Source organism: Anguilla rostrata, chromosome 7 (assembly GCF_018555375.3).
Source record: "Anguilla rostrata isolate EN2019 chromosome 7, ASM1855537v3, whole genome shotgun sequence".
In the NCBI taxonomy this organism is placed as follows: Eukaryota; Metazoa; Chordata; class Actinopteri; order Anguilliformes; family Anguillidae; genus Anguilla; species Anguilla rostrata.
The window spans coordinates 3,204,995-3,220,476 of NC_057939.1; the positions used below are offsets into that span (position 1 = coordinate 3,204,995).

Sequence of the window (15,482 nt, forward strand, 5' to 3'; positions counted from 1 at the left end):
GCTGGAATTCTGCTCAAAGCATCGTGTCAGAACACGAGCTGCGTGATTGGCTGGAGTCCTGTCGCGATCGTCCGGGCCGTCGCACAGGGATGGTCTGCTCAGCGGAACATTCCCCCTCCTGATTCTGATTGGCCGTCTATAATTGGACGAGGCTGAACTAAGTTAGCGGGAGGACGAGCTTTTGACTTCCCACCGTACGGTTTTAACAGGATGGGCTTCGATCGCTGTTTGCCTGGACGCTGGTTTTTTTCCTTATTTGTTTTTCCACTTCTGGTCTGCATTTGGCAAAATAAATCTGGATTTATGCGGTTTCTCCTGGGGTGCTCTTTCCCGTCCTGTCCCGTCCGTCACTCCACAGTCTTACCCTGCTACACGGGCATATACATTCACAGGCTCTCAGCTAGAGCATTTATACTTACTGTAACCGCTCTGGTTCATGCGTCTTTCTCAATGGCACAATGGCTGTGCACCACCAGAGAATTAAACCTGCAACCCCCAGCCCGGTTCCCTAACTGTTGCGCTGTATTGCCACTCAAAGTACTGCTGTGCTACAGACCATCTCTCGGAACACGGTCTGTGGGCCACCATTACTGTCACTTTACCTGTGACATTTACGACTCTTAAATCCTCTCCATGCATTTCTTGTGAAGGTGGATTTTCATGGCCCGTCCTGGTTCTGATGAAGACTTCATTCTTCTCTGAGGCTTAAATGGAAACGAAAACTAAAAATAGGCTAGTCGGAACCTGTGCACCTGCTGCCTTGATTGTTGGCAAACAAATGTCGTGGAGTCAGATTACTGTTTGTATTGCATGAAGCTCTCCTGTTGCACGCGACACCGGGAATGGGTAATTTCCCCCCTTTCATTTCCTTGTTCATTACGTGTGATGTCATCAGCTCCAGCATGTTGGACACGCCCACTTGTTTGAAAGCTGTGGGACACGCTCGCTCGCCCAGGAAGTTTCCCTTATGAGCAAAGCTCCCTCCCTCGTCTCCCTTTCGCGATCGGCAGAAAAGCTCGGGGGTGAGTGACTGGGGCAGTTGGATGTGTGAATGTGGCAGTAGGGTAGGAGAGGGGCAGTTGGCCCTGTGAGTGGGGCAGTTGGATGTGTGAATGTGGCAGTTGGCCATGTGAGAGGGGCAGTTGGATGTGTGAATGTGGCAGTAGGGTAGGAGAGGGGCAGTTGGCCCTGTGAGTGGGGCAGTTGGATGTGTGAATGTGGCAGTTGGTCATGTGAGAGGGGCAGCTGGATGTGTGAATGTGGCAGTAGGGTAGGAGAGGGGCAGTTGGCCCTGTGAGTGGGGCAGTTGGCTGTGTGAGAGGGGCAGTTGGCCCTGTGAGTGGGGCAGTTGGCTGTGTGAGAGGGGCAGTTGGCCGTGTGAGAGGGGCTGTTGGATGTGTGAGAGGGCCAGTTGGGTCTGTGAGAGGGTAAGTGAGGTGGCTGTGACTGTAAGAGGACCTGGGGTAATTTGGGCTTTGCAGGTTTGAATCCCAGATTGCGCGCTGCTGTACCCCTGAGAAAGGGACCGGGAGCTCAGCTGCTGAAGTGAATATACTGCTCTCTAAATGGATCATGTGCAGTAAACGCTGTCATTTGTGCTGGTCCCCCGGGATACCGGATTACAGCAGGGACATAAACTATAAGGGTGGATGGCAGGTGCTTAAGAATGGTTAGGGGACCAGTTTCACTTACAGGGGATACTGCAGCAGTGTTGGGCAGGATTTATAAGGCAAATTAACGCAGCTGGCTCATACAGGGAGCAGAAAAGCAAGTGGGAGATGTTGAGAGTCCTTTGTGTGTGCAGAACATGCGTCTCTCTGGTAGTGGCGTGGGCAGAGGGGAGACGGACATGATGTCACCAGTCCTGGTCTTGGCTCTGCATCTGGTGAAACTGACTTGTTGAAATGGCAACTCGTCCTTTCTTTTCTTTCTACCGGATATAAAGGGAGCCAATGGAAGCAGCAGATCCCCCTTTCTACTCTAACGGAGGACTGCTAGCTGGTATTCAGCAGTGTGATTAATAATATGAAGTTGTAAGGAGGATGTATGCAGTCTTTATCCAGATGAGTCGCCTGGAAAATTTAGCAGTCAGCATCTTGCACGTTTGCCAGTGCAAGGTAATGCCTTTCGTCAGTCCACTACTCAAGGAATAGCCAGGCGTTTGATCTGAATGGCAACAGCGTGAAAAGTGGGTGAAACTTTAATTATCTGTGAACTGTAATTTTTTGGGTTTGGTCCAAGAAGCAGAAAAGGTGAGTGCGCGCTAGCTCGCGTCGATAAGCGACCGTACCGAAGGCGATAACAAGGCCTGTTTGCTCGGGAGGAAGTTGACACCCAGCCGAGTGTCAGGAAAACGCCCAGTGATGAGAGACAGCTCTGACTGTGACTTTATCACTGAAGGCCGGCTTGGCGCTGAGGTACAGGCCTTGGCATCGGGCAGACTGGCACAGTTTAACTTGTCAGCGGTTTCTGATGTTTGATTGACCTGCTTTCCATTAATAACCGTTCAGTACAGCTGTTCTTCATTTTGCCTATAGCTGAGTGTGCCCTGCGTCTAAAGCACTGTCATTATGATCGCAATCTGGGGCGTCAAACTGACTTCCTGTTTGGCCCGTGTCATATAGAAATCTGACCTCGTGGAAACTGACCCAGGGGTTGTTCTATTAGCATGGAAAAGTGTGACCCCCCCCCTTTATGGGATGGTGGATCTCCAGGAACAGGGTTGGTTACCACCTGTGTGTTTCGCTGGTCACAGCTTCACTGCACAGAATGAGGATTTTCAGATGGAGAGCTTCATGGTGGGTGACGAGATGCCGGAATGTTTCCATTGCAGTAATGGCTTTTTTTTTTTGTTCTTCTCTTCGCAGGTTTACACCGGACACATTGCAGGATGCGTGAATACAAGTTAGTTGTGCTCGGTTCGGGAGGTGTCGGAAAATCTGCTCTGGTAAGCTTCTCACATCTTACAAACTTGCATGCTGGAAATCCACGGCTGACGATTGCTTAATTCTTATCTTCTATTTCACCTTCTGTTTTTTGTGTCTCATTATGCTTATGTCATATCATATGTTTTTACTTTTTTGCCTACTGTGAAGCACTTTGAGCTGCCCTGTATATGAAAGGCGCTCTACAAATAAAGTTTGAGTTTGTGCTTGAGTTAAAGGACAATTTTAAAATGCCTTTTTGCTGAAATTAAATCCACTAGTTTACCTTCCAGTTAGCATCAAGTGCAGACAGGAATCCAGTTTGAAGGTGTTCTCTTAGGGGGGGCGATGGGGGAGGGGGTGGGTGGGTGTAGCCTAGATTCTCGTTAACATTTGAAAATAAACCCCGGTGTAGCTGTGTGTTTAGTTGGCCTTCCCAGCTAAGGCAGTAGCCCTTACGAGGCAGTTTTTTAAATGCTCGGCATTTCCACTTCAAACCCTTTTGTTGGGCTTTTCGTTTCTCAGAAACGGCCACGGGTTCCTTGGAGGAACGTTACAAATTAAATAAGCGAGACGAGGTTCTGTGGGATCAGCGGGCGGATCGGATGACCCGGGCGGCCCTTAGTCATTGTTTAACCTTCGCTCTTTGGCGGCTGATGCTTTGTTTGGTTGCGCTGGTGGAATTCTTCGCCCATGAGAAGGCCCGGTGTGGATTCTCACGCCCACAGAGTGGTTTATAATCGCAGCGTGTAGCTCACACGTGAGGACAGGTGGACACCCAGCCTGACCTGCTGTTGCTATCCGATTCATAAACACTGTTTGTGGCGGTGAACACATGGGTACTGTAGCACACGGTACGGGTTTGCCATCCCATCCCTTTCTGTTCTAATCGGAATTCAGATGTAACCCACAGCAATGCTGTCATCGTAAGGGTACTGAAAAACTACACCTCCACTTCATGCAAAGCCTACCATTTTTGCTAACGTGCACGATTGGTCTCTTTCTCTGACTGTGAATGTAAAAATAGTAACTTGATCCAGTTGTATCACTGTCAGAAGCACACGTTTTATTTTTATTTACTTCTGCGCATTCTGCAGTTTCCATGGAAACAGGCGTGCTTCACGAGGGCGACACCGGAGTACCGGAAATAAACGCTGCTGTCAGCGGAAATAATACGGCTTCATTTCGTCGAGTGGAAACTGCTGTGGACGAGTTCAGTCTCATGATTATGAACAGGGAGATTAAAAAATCCTGTTAATCAATCCATAACACCTGCACCTTGTGTGAATAATCGGACCAATCGTGTGCTTGTACACGCACTGTATATGCTAAGATAGTCACCCTTCTACTGTGTGTATGTACTGCATGGGCCAATGACTGATAAGATTTTCAGAGAGACAAAAAATGTAAGTTGGGGAGAGGGAGGTGGGGCTACAGTCACGTTCATTGTTCAAATAACAGCTCGGTACAGCAGCTGAAATGAGGCTAGCGATGTCGAGAGTGCCATTGGTGAATTTACAGTCACACAAAGCGCGAGTACATCTAGAGGATGTTTTCCAGTAGGTCTACTGTTGATTGTGTGGCAGCAAACAATGTAGGCTATAATTTGCCTACCATGGAAATTTTTCTGAATTTGATTTCAAAACAGTCCCATTGCAATCTAGTGAACAGTCACTGTCATTCTCATTTAAAATGAGATGTTTTGTGATTTGGCATTTTATTGCCTTTTTCTGCCATACAAATATAGGCAATAAGTTAAAATAAAAGACTATATTTGTGGTTTTTACCAGTGATTATTTATTCTTAATAAATTGCATTGCAACATTGCATGACTGCGGGCCAGAGCAGGAGCTTTTCCTGGGGGTGGGTGGGAAGAGGTGAGATCACAAATATGATTGGAATGTTCCTAACTGAACATTCTAACGCTGATGTCACAATCACTACTGGCAACTGAAAGCAACGTTCAGAGTTCTAGAACACTGACTTAGAATAACAACAACTTTCCAGGAAAAACCTGCCATGCAGACAGCTCAGTTTTTAAAGTAGCCTTCTCGCAGCAACAGTTCGGGGGGGGTGGGGGGGTGGTGAGTGAGTGGAGGAGGCAAACCCGTCCGCTCACCGCATCCGCAGCAGGAATGTGGATGGTTTGCGGCTGATTGGGGTTCCCTCGGGTCACTGGTGTTATCCAGCTCACGTCCCCCTGGTCCTGTTCCTCCACCTCAGGCCTCTGTGGCACATCCCACGCACATCACGGGTCACGACACCCTGCATCAGCGCAAATGTCACCATGCCACTGCATCGCTGTGACACGTGTGAATCGATCCGTATCTCGATGAATCGCTAATACACGGCAGACTTTTTTTATTCAGGCAGGTCGGGGCACTGAAGCTAATAAACAGACCTGTTAACTCTGAAAGTCATACTTCTTGTATCATTTCCATGATCTCTTGGAGTGCCAGTGGGGCGGGGATCTGTAAAATCTAGTGCTCAGAATCTAATTGCATCGTGTCGTGATTAATCGTAATCAGTTGCGTCATCGTTACATGACTAAATCATGCTCTGTCGCTGTTCAGTGTTATCAGCGTGATCGGTGTGTCTCCTCCCCTCTGCCTGAAGGGCGGATCTTAGCTACGCGCTGCAAGATAGCAGAGCCTCCTGCTGGCCTAGTGCGCTGCCGCTGTCGCTGTCGCCGAGATTGTGATCAGGGGCAAGATGTATTAATGCGAGTGCTACGCGGATGCTCCTGTCTGAGCTGCGTGCAGGTTGTCGTCTGCAATGTCTCCCCCCCCCCATACCCTGTGGTTTGCGCCCAGCTGTAGAACAGGAGGGGGCAAGGGTAGGGTCTATGCTGACCCAAGTGTAGACTGACTGCACTCTCTGTTACCTGTCAACATCTTCGCTGAAAAAAAGGTCTCTGCATGACATTGATTCATGATGTGATGATCATGGATCAATAAACAAAAAATTCAATGGTATATGCTTTAGGGTTTTAGTCAATGACTTCCCAGATTGCAACGCTCAGGTGGACTGGACCGTCTCTGGCCCAAGTCAGCCGAGCCGTGCGGTCGTATGGAGCCTCTGTCTGGGTGTGCGTGTAGTTTGGTGAAATGTGCTTTACCTCAACTACTGAACAAATGTACATTTCTGTTCGGGGGTGTACACACACAGGCTTGAGCCATCTGGAGGCTCGGGTGATTTTAGGCCACACGTGCAGAGCAGTGACAGGATCAGGTCGCCCAAACTTCCTAAGCGTTAGTGTTGCATACATAAGTCAGCGGGAGCACTGGCAGTTTGTGTGGAAACTGAAGAACCTGACCATCTGTTCTTGGGCACAAAAGTTGCACATACCGGTTAGCATCCTTTAGTTCTGCGTCTCTGGTCATCTAGTCATCAAATGCTCACCAGTTGCCCTCCCTGATAATTGGGAAGAGTCGTGTATTCCAAAGGTACACTTCAAGAAAGAAAGAAGGAGATCCACCCTGCCATCTGCAAGTCTTTCTACTCTAAACATTTGATCCCGAGTCTCCCTCTCTAAGCTCAGGACTGCATTTAGTGGCAGGAAAGCTCAAACTGATCCACCGGGCGGCCATTAGAGCTCCCCTTGTCTCTTCCGATGTGATGGATGTCCTGTCTCATGGGAGAGTACAGGGTAGTAGAGTCGTTTGAGACTTAATCACAGACACTGTAGCATCAGGAACAGGGCTTTGCAGAGGCTTTTTGAGGGGCAGGTGCTCAAAGTGAGAAATGGGCACGCTAACCTAGAAAAACTGCTTTGCCACACCCAGTCATTGTACAGAATATATTTAATGAAAATGAATGAACAAAAATTAATGACAGCAACATAATACAAATATAACGAATATATCTTATAGCCCTAACCCAGTACTCTGCCTCCATTGTCTGTACGTTATATCATGTGTTATATGGACATATCCCGAACTGCAAGAGATTCAAATTCAGTTGGGGAGGCTCATTTGGACGCAGGAAAACTTGGTAACGTGATATGGATCGTTCACCCTTGGCTGAAACCCACTAGTGTCTGGCTAGATCCACCTCATTTGTTTTATCCACCTCACAGAGTCTGTGCTGGAATCTCCCCAGACAAGTCTACATGGCAGTAATGGTTTTAGGCCAGAACAATTTCCACCATTCCATTCTGCAGGTCTACAATAGCAACTTAATATTGGGAAGCAATATCCATCCGTCCATTTTCTAAACCGCTTACTCCAGGAGCCCATCCCAGCATGCAGTGGGTGAGAGACAGGAATAAATCCTGCACAGGTAGCCAATCCATCGCAGGGGGCCCACACACCATTCAGTCTAGACTTTCCAATTAGCCTACCTGCAAGTCTTTGGACTGTGGGAGGAAACTGGAGTACCTGGCAGAAACCCACACAGACATGGGGAGAAACTCTACGAACTCCGCACAGGAAGGCCCCTAGTTGGTATTCAGGCTCTGTACCTTCTTGTTGTTAGGTGACCGTGCTGTCCACTGCACCACTGTGCTGCCCTGCAAGTGATATCATCTCATTTTAATATTTTCCACCAGAAAGACTCCACTCATATCCCCCAGGTCATAATTTTTTAGCTGAAGTTTTCAGGTTTTGTGTCTGTTTTTCTGTTCCCACGCTTTCTCTTTTTATGGTCAGTGGCTGTTTTGTTTTTCTCTGACGGTGAGACGTCATGTCTGCGTTTCCCCCAGTGACATCACCGCACTGGATCTGAGTTTGAGTTACAGCCCCATACCTCACGCGTCTCCCTCTGCCCAGTGGGAGCAGTGCTGGGGTGGCTGAACCAGCCCATTTGGGCTTTCTTGAGTTATGACCTGTATGACCTCCCTCAATATGTCTCCCAAGACTCCTGTGACCCCGACTGAGAAATCCTGAGAGGCCGCGAAACGTGAACCCAATTTCTAAGTGTCACAGGAGTTCCTTAAACGTATTTCCTGGTATCTCAATAAGTTCTGTTGCTCGTTTTTGGATGTGGCTTTTCCTGGTACCAGTTTCTGTGGTGTGTGTGATGGTGGGTGTTGCTTTTGGATATCCAGTCCCCACAAACACCAAAGCTAATTCTGCCACGTCTTGAAATGTTCACTAAATATGAGGCATTGTTATTACTGTAAATTTATTATTACATTGTTTTCTCTGCATTCTGTTAGAATCCGTATGGGAAGTTTTTTTTTTTTTTCTCTGTACAGGTATTGTGGCACTAAGTTGAAAGTTGGGGATTAAAAGCGTAGCCTGAAGAGGAACTGCCCCTAATGCTTTGTACTTTCTTCTCTTCACAGACCGTGCAGTTTGTCCAAGGAATATTTGTGGAAAAATATGACCCAACAATAGAGGACTCGTACAGAAAGGCAAGTTGCATTTTTTTTTTCCTCCCTGTTGCGTTTCCTAATGGCTCTGGGCCGAAGTTGTCGTCGGCGATTCGTCCGTTTCTCCCCGTCAGAGTTCAAACGGTCAACGGGGTTTGACACGGGGTGCCATAGTGGTGACAGAAACGAGCCGAAGCATGGCATCGCAGAGTCAGTCAACTCGACCCTACAGAGCACACCCATTAAAACACAGCCTTTTAATGCCTGAGCCAAGACATTCAACAGCTCACAGCACGGCATCACAAAGTACTGTAGAAATTCGGCCTGTTGAAACACTGCGTCACAATACAGGGCGTGGAGGTAAGAAGCCAGATCAGAGTGCGGTCGTTCGGTGGGCTAAATCGCGGCGGCGTAGTGCAAAGCGCAGACATCCACCCGCCCGAAGAGCAGCATCGCAGCGCCGCTCGCATGGACGCGAAATGGATCAAAGCACCGCGGCGTAGACATCAGAAGCGCAGCAGTGCCGTGTGATGTCACTCCAGGTACACGAGCGGGCCGCACGCCTGCGTTTGTCACCATGGTTACAGTGCTTCGGGAGCGGCAGGTGTGCTGCAAGGGATCGTCTCGACTCGATGGAAGCAGAAGGAGAAAACAGGAAACGGTTCGCCCAGTCAGGAGGCAAGACATTGAACGGTCGTCACTCACTTCCTCCTGCGGCAGTTTTGCACGTGTCTGAAGCGGCTGTCGGTCGGGACGCGGGGCGAAAGTGCCGCAAGTGAAATCTGCCACTGAAAGCCAGAGGCCTTCACCAGAGCTGCCCGAGCAGCGAGGAACAGGAAGTCCCATCTGGTGAACAGGAAGTCCCATCTTGCGAACCACCGCCTCTGAAACCAGGGCTCCGCCCACTTCCTGCTGGCAGGGTCGATCACACAGGACGTACCCGCACCCCCCTACCCCTCCGCATCGCTTCCACCTTGTTTTCACTTTCCACTCTGGAGCGGGGTACGTTACAACTGCCGTACGGGCTGCTCTGTCGAGGAGGCGGAGCCACGGGGTGACCTGCGGGGGGGTGAGGTGGGGGGGGGGGGGTCTGTGGGGACCCCTGAAAAGGCTGCGTGCTGATAGGCTGCGTGCTGATAGGCTGGGTGGTGATTGGAGGGGTGCTGATAGGTGTGGTGCTGATAGGTGGGGTGCTGAAAGCTGACCGCTCCTCTCTGCTTCTCCACAGCAAGTCGAGGTCGACGCGCAGCAGTGCATGCTGGAGATCCTGGACACTGCGGGGACGGTAAGGGGGTGCGTGTGTGTGTGTGCGTGCGTGTGCGTGCGTGTGTGCGCGTGTGTGTGTGCGTGTGTGCATGCGTGTGCGCGTGCGTGTGGGTTTTCACATCTGTGCGTGTGCTTGGGTGCATCTGTGTAAATATATATATGAGTGTGTGTGTGCGTATGTGTTAAATAAGACAGGCAGCCTGTATCTGTATCAGGTCAGGTACAGTTGGCAGTTGGTGTCTGTGTGTATTATTATGCAGACCTTGGCGTGACAAATAAGTATGCTAATAGCGCTACAGATAGACAACAAACCATCAATCAAGCCGAAGTGGTGCATGCAGACAGTAGCTGCTTACACTGTGCAACACGCTATGCAGCACTGCTGTTCCCCAGTGCCACTGATCCTTCAGAACAATGAGCCCAGATGAAGGATCGGTCTCATTAACCTTTTTTAACGCGAGTCATGGGGTGATAACTGGCACAGTCACGGCATGCCAATGTACACGTGCCCGCTGGGGACCTGGTCCGGTACACCAGGAAGAGGAAACGGGCCTGCATGCCCCCCGCCCCCCCCTCCACCCGGCCCCCGTCAACAGAGGAAACTCTTTCCTTCCTGGGTTGTCAGTGAAGGGAAGTCCAAACACAAACAACCTGGTCAGATTCCCTCTCCTACATCCCAGTGTACGGATGTTCTAGAAAACCGTGACGGCCACAAAAACAAGTTTTCATTTTTTAAATCTTTGTAAATTTGTTTAATTTGTTAATTTGTCCTGCTAGCAGTTTTAGTCACTTTCATTCTCTTTTGGTCTGTGACAATGGGACCTAGTTGAAGCACATATAATATATTCAGCTGTCATGTAACACCTTTTTTTAACCATTCTAACCTGTGAATTTTTGGACAGTCTGGTGTCTGAGCTCAGCGCTATGCGATCTTTACCACATCTGCGGTTGGAACTTCAAAGCATTCACTGGCTGTAACAAGGCCAGAGACCCACCCAGTAGTCCAGATAAATCATTTCTGCTTTTTTTTTTTTTTCCACCTGAAAACACAACATTTTGCCGTCCACACAAATTTGTGCTTTTCACTGGGGGGGGGGATCACTTCCCATAATTCCTCACTGCCCCACATGGCTGTCGCAGTGTTGACTGTTCGTCACTGATGTATCGCCTAGTTTGGTTTCCTAGGATTTCCTGTCTGGTTTTGTGGAGATTTCTACCCCAGATGTGGGAGAAATGCTTTCTGTCCTCACTGGCCGAACCCTATAAGACGCATCCACAAGTTGTGCGTGTCGTATGCGTCTGCAGTGGGCACGCAGCATTCATAGACTAACTTTCTGAGCTGTGTACTGATTTTGAGCTGCCATCAGATTAGATTATTCATTGCTAAAGGGTGGATTAAGTGATCAGACAACACATTATGTGGTTGTATGTCTCACTCCAGGCACTTTAAGTTCTTGAAGGTGTAAAACATTTCTTTGACTGCCCCTCAAATAAAAATCCTCCAAGCTGTAATACACTCGGGGAGTAAACCAGTACATTGTTAAGTTCTCATTAGCAAGGCTACGGTTTAATTTTTTACTTCACCTTCACTTTTTGTGACCATTCAGCGTAAAAATCAAAGCGCATCTTTGTGAGGTACCGTCATGACTCACTGCTGACCTCTACTGGGTGGAAGAGCAAACTACCGCACACCTGATGCATGAGTAATTAGCATGCTCTTGACTGGATCTCAGATGTACTGTTCTTATATTCTTCATGCCAAGCATGTCGACATAACATAATGTGGCGTCGGTGGATGAGTAGAAACACAATAATTGCAAGTTCTGTGCATTCTGGTGATATGTGTGTTAAATCGGTCTGAAGTAGAGCGTACGCTCATCTTTAATGCAGTCGGATGCGATTTGTGTGTGTGCTCGTTCTCACAACCTGGAGGTCGCTGTCGAAGTAGCACTGAAAGGCCTTCATTCCTCAGTCAGGCCTCCAGTGTTTTGATTTGAATGTGTCTCATTTCTAGCAATGACTCGCATAAAATGGAGGAAGTAGGAAGAGGCTTAATTTGCACTCCAGATGGCCGTGTGTGTGTGAAGCCCTGTGTGAATGAAAGAGTCCGCCGGGTCTGTCTATTCTCCACTCTGTAATGGCGGTTTAAATGCCAAGGTGTCTTGAATTAGGAATCAGGACTTTTTCCCCATTCTTCCACTGTGGAGTCTAATCTTGTTCAAGTCCTTTAGTTCGCTCAGAAAGAAGCGTCGGAAGGGGTTCGAATGAGAGAACTTGCCTTTTCGGGCTGTTGGTTGTTTCGCTGAGAATATATGTCACTTCCTGCCGAGCTCAGACACCCAGGGGAAGCGTGTCACCGGTTTCCATGGGAGCGGGGCGCAGGGTCCAGCTGGGCTAATAGGAAGTGATTTCCTTTGGGCCGGGAGTTTTTTGGTTCATGTGCGTTTAAGGCCCCGTTGCGTCACTGAGAGTTCGGGGTGCGTCAGAAACCAGGGAGAAGCGCTCGGCGGCGACGTGGTAACGGACGCTGCGCTCCCGCTAATGGCGTTAGCCTCGCCGTTTAATGTTTTTTTTTTTTCTTCTTCTTTTTTTCTCGCTCTTCCGCAGCTAATGAACGTACATTAGCCGAGATGCGCGTTCGAGTTCTGCTAAGAATAGAAGCTTCTGCCGTACGGCCGCGCTCAGCGCCGCGAGGAGAATGTGCGCGTCGCAGAAACACGGCGGAAAGTTAATGATGAAACCTGGGAGGGAAAATGGGGGACGGAGGATTCCAGCGATGAATAGAGTGTAACCCCTTGAACTGTGCTTCGCAGTACTGAATGAATCCGCTTTTCATTGATGCGAAATAATTAACATTATGACCCTGTTTATTGTATAAATCCCTTCGTACGGATAGCTCTCGTGTAGTACTCCTCCTAGGGAGCTTTCCAAGAAAATGAAGATTTAAGACGTCCATTAAATCTGAATCAGAAGTACTGGGGGAGTACGGAAAATGGACAATGAAAGCAGGTGATTTTTAATATGTGACTGAAAAGAACAGGTTGTAGCTGCACCTATGACCTGATTTGGAATTGGAATCCATAGATGAGGTGCAGAACAGTTAGGCTATTTCCTATTTCAACTGCTTTGAAATTGTAAGGAATGACAGACACACACACACACACACACACACACACACTCTCTCTCTCTCTCTCTCTCTCTCTCTCTCACACACACACACAAGCACAGCCACACACACACACTCCCACACACGCACAGCCACACACTCACACACTCGCATACACACACACACACACACACACACACACTCCCACACACGCACAGCCACACACACACACACTCTCTCACACACACACACACACACACAGTCACACTCACACACACACAGTCACACAGTCACACAGTCACACACACACACACACACACACACCGGGTCGTAACGCTCCCCGTCCCGTCTCTGTGTCTCCAGGAGCAGTTCACGGCGATGCGGGACCTGTACATGAAGAACGGACAGGGCTTTGCGCTGGTCTACTCCATAACGGCACAGTCCACCTTCAACGACCTGCAGGACCTGAGGGAGCAGATCCTGCGGGTCAAAGACACAGACGACGTGAGTCCCCACGCACCCCCCATGGACCCCCACGGGGCCCCCCCACGCACCCCGACACGCCCCCCGACACGCCCCCCCACGGGGCCCCCCCACACACCCCAACACGCACCCCGACACGCCCCCCCACAGGCCCCCCCCAAGGCATCGGCAGTAACGTCCTCTCGTACTGCGCTGAGCACCTCACCGAGTGGTTCGGTCAAACCTGTGTTCTCTAAAGGAGGCCCAGGTCAGCCTTGTCCACAGTCACCTGATGAGGAGGCCACACTGGGGAACTACTTGTCACACGGGAGAAGGTCTTCCGTAAATATGATGCTCGGATCCGTTCGGAGCACAAATGCAAGATAATATGCGAAATAATAATAAAATAATTCGAACCTAATGAGCCAATGTAGTGTTGCTGCGTGTGAAATATTTTGATGATTCTAACATAATTGGGCCCAGAGAAATTACTGGGTTGTTATTTGTTATTTGTTAATTACTGGGTTGTTATTGCATCACCAAGGGGTTGAAAAGCCTCCATTTTAAGCCACATGTCAAACAACTGAAGTGAGCATCTCACTTAGCTGAACTGCTATCTCTTAATCAGGCACATATGAAAAATGACTGAAATATTTATGTTCATTAATATTTATGGCGTGTCTGTCTCTGTACTTTGTAGTGCATTAGGCAATGTGGCAAATTAAAATGTCCACCAAGAATGTAAAACGATGTTCCTGGTGGACATTTTTATGTAAAGGCTGTGTAACACTCATAAATGTTACAGAGCTGTAATACCCTCTTCTAAATGTATTGTTCAAGTCTAATGAATATTACAGAAATCTACCCTCGGTAGCTTCTGAGCTGTATTGTTGCTAAGATACAGCTTTGAAGAAATTTCTTCTTCATTGACAGGCTGTGGAGGAAAAACACAATCATATATACCCTTCACACAGAGGTGATAATGGGGCCATTCAGTGACACACATTTAATTTACATGCACTTTAGTGTGTGTGCTCACACACGTCAGAAAGATGAGGATGTGAAACCAAAAAAGACTAGTGCAGTTCACAGTTGGGGGAGGGGGGAGGGGAGCGAAATCTTTCTGCATGTTGTCAGTGCTTTCTTCTGTAGCTACGCATTTACGTGTATACATCTATTTTTCAAACATCTCCTGATTTCCCTTACGAATGTAAATGTGTGGTGTCCGTTGAGAGCAAGCCTAACGTTGTGTATTATAAGCACACCTGCACTGGCTGTGCTTCACGCCAAGCCCACTCATCCAGGAGCACCTGCAGGCTCCACCCACCGCTCTGTGTCGTGCCCCCGGTCTCATTTCTCGTTTCTCTACCCCCCCCCGCCCCGATCCCTCACCGCCCCTCCCCCCAGGTGCCCATGATCCTGGTGGGGAACAAGTGTGACCTGGAGGAGGAGCGGGTGGTGGGCAAGGAGCAGGGCCAGAACTTGGCCCGACAGTGGAACAGCTGTGCCTTCCTAGAGTCCTCCGCCAAGTCGAAGATTAACGTTAACGAGGTGAGCTTCCCCGGCCTGCGCCACGGCAACGCAGGTCAACGCTGCCACGACCTGCGCCGGATGCGTTCCTCGCGATGGCTTTTGATCGAGACCTTCTGTTAGCCCTTTAAGGTGTGAGGTCACAACTGTGTGATTAGAACATTCTTAGCTGAACATTCTGATGCTGATGATGTCACAATCACTGGTGGCGACTGAAATGCGATGGAGTTCTACAACACTGACTTGGGATCTTGGGGGGGAAAAACATTGCAAAGAACCTACTCCTCAAAGGGTTGAGATTGCTCCCTCTCCTACTTTCTCCTGCACATGTCGCATTATTGTAATGCGCTATTAGTCTACTATAAGCACACGCAAAACAACAGGATACAGTATGCACAGGAGAAAGTAGGAGAGTTGAGCGATCTTAATAAACATTTCCTAATCAAACGCCTCATTACTACCTGCTGGTAGCCTAGAGAGAAACGCGTCAATCGCCTTGTCAGTCAAAATGGAGGGAGGCGTGTCTTTCTGCCTCAGAGGCGCATATTGCCTAGAAATACATCCTGTATTCATTTCTTTATTGTCTCATCAAATCTGGAGTATCGCTGCATTCAGACTTCACACTGTAGCCTAAAGCCTGAGCACCTGTCAGGTCCTGACATGAGGGCTGTCACTCAAAGTGCCCCCTTTTCAGACTGGAGATGGGGTTAGAACGCGAGTGGATCTGATCTACACCTGTGTCTGTGTCATGTGCTGCTTTTTACACTACTGTTTCAACGCTCCAGGGATTATCTGGTTGAGCACATCGCTGCTCCACGTTCTCAGCTCAGTACTGCACTTAGCAGAGAATGCCTTACCAGTGCAGCAGGTGGGCATTACC

General features: G+C 48.9%; 1 protein-coding gene across 1 annotated transcript in view; it reads left to right on the forward strand.

Moving 5' to 3' along the window:
- Positions 1-15,482, forward strand: part of LOC135258784 (ras-related protein Rap-1b) — a 42,688-nt gene that overhangs the window by 24,753 nt on the left and 2,453 nt on the right. Inside the window, exons 2-6 of the mRNA XM_064342365.1 lie at positions 2,868-2,947; positions 8,212-8,284; positions 9,471-9,523; positions 12,974-13,114; positions 14,480-14,623. Of these exons, the coding sequence (XP_064198435.1) occupies positions 2,891-2,947; positions 8,212-8,284; positions 9,471-9,523; positions 12,974-13,114; positions 14,480-14,623 (468 nt within the window). The 5' untranslated portion in view covers positions 2,868-2,890. The remainder of the gene's footprint in view (positions 1-2,867; positions 2,948-8,211; positions 8,285-9,470; positions 9,524-12,973; positions 13,115-14,479; positions 14,624-15,482) is intronic.